Raw genomic sequence first — 6524 nt, forward strand, 5'->3', positions numbered from 1 at the left:
GGTTGCAACAGTCAAAAAGGGAGTTTTTGAATTTTGGACTAAAATGATAATAAAAGTGAAACCACAGGGACCCAGATTTAAAAAGTTTGAGATTTGGACTAAAATGGCAAAAGTGCCCAAATCATAGGGACCAAAATGGCAGTTTACTCAATATAAAAAAAATTATAAGAGTGGACATTGTATCCCGTATATTTACAGATGAACAATAACGTTTTTTCTCTCCTCCACTAAAAACTACTTAAAAGAATTCCTTATAATATAAATAACTCACAAATATATAAGGGTTCCATTGTGAAAGCTTTTAGAGCATTCGCATTGAATTTTTTATCCATATTAATATAAGAGTAAAATGCACGGATAGTCCCTGTGGTTTTGCAAAATAACACCTATAGCCCCTAACTTTTGGAAATTACACCGGTGCTCCCTGTGGTTTGACAGTTTGTTACTCGGATAGTCCCTGGAGTGGATGTCCGTTAGTTTTCTCCGTTAAGTGGATGTGAAATGACAAAATTACCCTTCATCTTCTCCACTCTATAAAAACAAAACAACCCCACCCTTACTCCACCCACCCCCATCCTTCTCTCCGTTTCCCCCGACTATTAACCACCAACCACCACCATTGTTATTACCATTTTAACCATGGTAGTGTGACAATTAACAGGTTACATGCTGATAGTGACAAGGATGTTAAAAAGCAAGAAAGCAATGAGCTAAAAGACTTTGATGATTATCTTCATAGACTCATAGAATTCATCGGAAGTTTTATTTCTGGTCTATGTTTTCTTTTATTCTGTTGTCTCATATGTTTTCTTCTCTGTTGCATCACATGTTATTATCTCTGTTGTTTCACATAGTTTGTTTACTTCCACCGCAACGAACTCCGCGAGTTTGGTGATGATATCCAAAGATGGGCACAGGAGTTTATACCTCAGGCTATTTCAATTTGGAATGGGGAAGACCGGGATACAAATGAGTCTGGTGATCGTGTCCATATATTAAGACCGAACATCGTTGAGCTTCAGGCTGGTTACACCAGGGATGAGGGGGACCGAGAGTTTGGGCGAGATACAAATAGGAATGATTTCTTCGGTGCAAGTCCTTTGGTTGCTACTGCAGAAGAGTCCAACGCTGGTGAAAATGGTAATAACAATGGTGGTGGTTGGTGGTTAATTGGGGGGGGGGAGGTGGGGTTAGGGGGTTTTGTTTTTATAGAGTGGAGAATATGAAGGGTAATTTTGTCATTTCACATCCATTTAACGGAGAAAACTAACGGACATCCACTCCAGGGACTATCCGAGTAACAAACTGTCAAACCACAGGGAGCACCGGTGTAATTTCCAAAATTTGGGGACTATAGGTGTTATTTTGGAAAACCACATAGCCTATCCGTGCATTTTACTCTTAATATAATTACACTAAAAATCACCTTTTTCTTTCTCATTTTTAATTAAATAATATTTTTAGACCTTTTTATCACATTTTCTCTTTTCTCCACTCACAACCACCTTTAAAAATATTAAAAATTTATAAGGGGTGAACAATATTTTCAATATGTTTACAAATGAACAATAACAATCTCGTATATTTTTTCTCCCTTCCACTCACAACTACTGAAAACCAATCACAATCATTTCTTATAACATAAATTTTCTCAGTCACATAAATATAAGAGATCTATTGTGAATGCTCCAGTAGTTTTATTGTAGACGAGAATTCAATTGTTCGAAAATAGTAATAACTAGAAAAGTGCCCCGCCGCGATGCGGCGAAGGCTTGAAAAAATGGTCCGGGTCAGAACGGGTTTCGAGTCGGGTCAGTTTTTTTTAAACGGGTTAATTTTGAGTTGACCTGTATAAAAAACAGGTCTTATTCGTCTGTTAAATTAAAAACAGCTGTGAATGTTTTGATTAAAAACAGGTCTAGTTGATGTATTCAACTGTAGAAAATGTTTTGGTAGTCATCACAACCTCTTTGGACCTTAAGGTTGTTTTAATTTGTTCACCCATACATATTTATGTTGATGACATGTACGATTGCACAATTGTAGATATCCAACACTTCTAAAGATGAGAAAAGTAATTGTGGAAGTCTGCGAACTTGTGGCAACTCTAAACAAACCCAAGAACATAAAGATATTCAACCAGGTGTGCAAAATAACATCAAAACAAAGTCACTGAAACTCAAAAGTAGGCGGCATTGGCGAATCAAAACTCTCCAACACTTCAACTTTCAACTTCGGCTTCTCCTCCTCTCGCCTGCCACCAAACAAACCACCAAACCACAACGGAGATGACGCTGAAGAATGCTCCAACTCCACCTGCGGCGCCTCTTCAATAACCACCGGTTGCGGTTGTTGCGCACTAATAACTGTATTAAAGTAATTCCCGCCCCTTGAATCAGGGCCAACAAAACGCCACCTAAAAGAGCCGAGCGACCCGCCGGCCATAATCCCTGGCGCATCTGAAGAAACCCGCAGGTGGCGGCACCAGCGATGATTGAGTTCCATGGTCTTCCTTTTAAAATATATTCATTATCACAATTCTGAAACATTCTTTTTCTGTGGTGCCAATAATAGGGGTGTCCAACGGATTGGTTTACGGTTAATTCGAATAATTCAGTTCGGTTAATTCGGTTTTTATTTTTTTCTTCTCGTAACCGAACACCAAAACGGACCAAATTGGAATATTGCCTAACCGAACTGAATAACCGAATATGAATTCAGTTTAAAACCGAGTTAACCAAATTCAGTCAAATCATTTTTTTCCAACCTGCTTATTACTAAAAAAATTGATGTAGTTTTGTCGACAACAAAGTGTAAAATCAACGATTTAGTGTCAAGATAATCATATCATCATCAAAAACTTTGCTTTTGTCAAGGATAATCTCATTAACAGAAACATAACAAAAATCTGTCCAACACTACTGATTGAAGCAGACGGAATACCAGCCTGCTCCGTATCGCTGATGGTATGGAACAACCCAGTAATACGTGATCCACGTCTTCAGAAGCCAGGGCACAAAATATTTATTAAAAAAAAACTATTTCATATCTAATCTACTTTATGTAGATAAATCATTGTACAAGTTTAAAACATTCAAATATCACCTTCATCAGTGGGACGTCAAATGCTCATCTGACCAATAGTCGAGGCTGATCAGAACCCCAGACACCTCGACACGTCATCTTGTCATCCTAGATCTATCACAGCCACAATACAATACCCCAGATCTACATGGTCGAGACTGTTTCTTCATGTCAACGAAAACCATCATGTGTGATATGCAACTAAATTAAATTTCCAATTAGCACGACCGTTTACTGTAAAACAATCTCCAGCAAAAAAAATACGCAAACATAAAATCCACAACAATAACACATTCAGAATAACAAACACAATTAATACCTTCTTTTGCAATCACATCAACATTTTCCATCATTGGCTCATCAAAACATTCGTCCACTTTTAATCCATCTTCCGAACCCAACGATTTCTTATCAACCAAAACATGAAACCGAAAAACAAAACCTGAAACAAAATCAAAACAAAATTCCGTACAAATCCCATTTTCATAACTACACAACACAACCCTCCAGTTCCAACAGTTAGAGAATTAACAAAATACCATAAGTAAATATAATTTACCCTTTTTTGACAATGCTAAATGAGCAAACACATCAAGTAAAGCCACAACTGAACTCCCAATATCAAACAAAACAAACGTCGGCAACCCTAATTCACAAAAAAAAACAAACTTTAGATCCAATATCATCCCAAAATCCAAAATCAACTAATTAACAACAAATCAACAAACTTAAAAATCTTGAATTTTTCTACCTTTCGTCTGCCTTTTGGAGCCAACACTTTCTTCCCCAAAGACCCAACCGTTGTAATCTTCAACATCTTGTTTACCAGAAGAAGCCCAAGACAGTTGAAGGTTAACTTGTATAACAGATGAGTGGTCCATGCGCCTGAGAACCCAGGTAAAAAAAAGGGAACCATACAAACGACAATTGGGAAAAAAGAGACAGCTAGAAAAAACTAATGGAGACGTATCGCAATAAGCCCAGTAGGTGGCTGGATTTTATGGTGAATCGGTGGGAGGAAAAGATCCCGATGTCTCTCTCATCATGATCCTTCTCTTTATATCCCGGCGCCGCTCACTCTCTCTATCTCAGAATCTGTTCAACCTGTCTCAAAATTTTGAAGAAGGCAGGTCGTTGGCGGAACCCTAAACACCGTCGCATACCTCCGCCCCATGCCTATCTCTCTATCTACACCGAATACACTTTCTCTCTCTTAGCCTCTCTATCTCTCTTGCTTATACAAAACAGATGAATCAGACTACGTGGCTAAAAATTTGCAAAGGTGTGTCTCAAGAATGAAATCTTTGTTTCGATTTATGATCTGACCGGTTGGAAATCAGGGCTTGAACTTTCATGTCGGCGAAGTGAAGTTTGAGGGTGGAGAGTGCAGACTTAAGGTGAAGAACTGAACATGAATCGAAGAACTGAACATGAATGTACAAACCTTCAAAAAGAAAAAGAACAACCAACATCACATTAAACAAACAAAGCCTATAGTACAACACTTTGTTGCTGAGAACACCAATTAAGCTAGTAGTACAACATCATATTGCCAATATATATGTTGCAAATTAGACTATATATAAATATAATTTATTTATTGTTCGAAAATAGTATATATCATGCCTTTGTTGTACTTAGTTCTTTCATGGACCGGAACGGATTAATGAACTAGAACTACGTTTTTATAGCAAAAATGTGATAATTATAACTAAATGTTTTCAAATATACAGTTAACTTGCTTTGGTAGGTAAATAAATATGAAATTTCCTTTAATGACAGCTAAAATTGCATACATTTATGAGGGTGGATATACAATAGGAAGTTTATTTGGCTAGGAAGGCTAGGAAGTGATCTTGACCATCCATTAAGTTAATCAAGTGCTAAGATTAAATCAGGGAAATTGAAAGAAAGAAAAGAGGCGCGTGAGTTTGTTTAATGGCATTCTAGTCAATCAAAGTCAATAGTTTCTCTCTCCTCCAATTCCCCCCCATTTTTTAAACGTTAATAACTCTTTCATACGACATTATTTTTTTATAAAAATTGCACCAAAAAAACGAGCGTTTTTTTATCTTTAAAACGAGTATACTATTGCTATATTTAAAAAAAAAAAATTTAAACCCAGTTGTGTAAAACGCAATAGAAAAACCACCAGTTACGTAAAACGCACTGAAAAAAAAAAACCTAAAAAATGACATTTTTCTAAAACGCAATGCACCAAAAACACAAAGAAATGACTTATTTGTAAAACGCAATGGCCAGAAAACACAAAGAAATGTCTTATTTCTAAAACGCAACGGACTGAAAACACATAAAAAAATGTTTTACCTAAAACGCAATGCACAAAAAACACAAAGAAATGTCTTATTTGTAAAACGCAATGGCCAGAAAACACAAAGAAATGTTTTATTTGTAAAACGCAATGGCCAGAAAACACAAAGAAGTGTTTTATTTGTAAAACGCAATGGCCAGAAAACACTTAAAAAGTCTCATTTCTAAAACGCAATGACCTAAAAAAACAAAAGAAAGTGTTCTCTGTAAAACGCAATGGACTGAAAACACCTAAAAATGTGTTTTACCTATAACGCAATGACTAAAAACACTTCAAAAATGTGTTTTACCTAAAACGCAATGACTAAAGATACTTAAAAATGTGTTTTTTGTAAAACGCAATAGCCAGAAAACACATAAAACTCTCTTATTTCTAAAACGCAATGGACACATAAAACTGTTTGTGAACTGTTTGTGAATTGTCTGTGAACTGTCTGAATTATCTACGAATTACTGTCTGAATAGCCAGAAACTCTGCCCCTTGGACCCCGCCATGGGCTGCCGCCCCCGGACCCCCACCAAGATCGTAAAACGCAATGACTAAATAAAAACCCAGATCGTGAAAATGAAATTAAAGAATTTTTTACATGGATCGAAGCTGGTTTCTTCATCAATTGACGAAATTTGAATGATAGAAACACTTATCAGCGATTGAATCGAATAAATCGAATGATTATCTTCAAAATCACCAGAAAAAACGAGATTTTGAATGAAATTAAACTGGGTTTTCTTCGAAAAAAGCTGAAGAACACGTTGATCGGGTGGTTGAATCATTGATTGATGACGAGAATCACACTATAATGTAGTGATTATTGAGATAGTAAGTGAAGAAAAGGTTGGAGATGGTGAGTTTTGAAAATGATGGGTTTTGAAGTAACTGGAGAGAAGAAGGAAGAAGAAATGATGAGATTGACTAAAATACCCTTTCTCTTTATTTTAAAATTTGCCACATGTCATAATCCTATGGCTTTCTATCCTTCCTAGCCAAAATTAACTTCCTATTTGATCTTTTCCCTACATTATGAAGTAAAATTGTGGGACTAATGCGTAAGAGAATGTACTTATAAAAAGAGTAAATTACACGTTGATGGTCCCTGTGATTTACTAAA

At 36.3% G+C, this 6524-nt stretch overlaps 1 protein-coding gene across 5 annotated transcripts; it reads right to left on the reverse strand.

The window, feature by feature from the left end:
• Positions 1–2070: 2070 nt before the first annotated feature.
• On the reverse strand, positions 2071–4589 carry LOC110912739. 5 transcript variants are annotated; one of them, XR_004880320.1, is made up of 4 exons: positions 3836–4589; positions 3644–3730; positions 3106–3526; positions 2071–2512 (listed from the first exon to the last, which is right to left on the reverse strand). XR_004880320.1 is itself a non-coding variant. In XM_022157537.2 (4 exons), the coding sequence occupies exons 1-4, from the start codon at positions 3963–3965 to the stop codon at positions 3269–3271; spliced, it is 390 nt and encodes a 129-aa protein (XP_022013229.1). In that variant the 5' UTR covers positions 3966–4587; the 3' UTR covers positions 2815–3268. The 5 variants fall into 5 exon arrangements, 3 of the variants coding, with proteins under 3 accessions (XP_022013229.1, XP_022013230.1, XP_035839546.1); XR_004880321.1 differs by lacking the exon at positions 2071–2512 and adding an exon at positions 2815–2999; XM_022157537.2 differs by lacking the exon at positions 2071–2512 and having other exon boundaries at positions 2815–3318; positions 3404–3526; positions 3836–4587.
• Positions 4590–6524: the final 1935 nt, after the last annotated feature.

This window comes from Helianthus annuus, chromosome 15, assembly GCF_002127325.2.
Source record: "Helianthus annuus cultivar XRQ/B chromosome 15, HanXRQr2.0-SUNRISE, whole genome shotgun sequence".
NCBI lineage: Eukaryota > Viridiplantae > Streptophyta > Magnoliopsida > Asterales > Asteraceae > Helianthus > Helianthus annuus.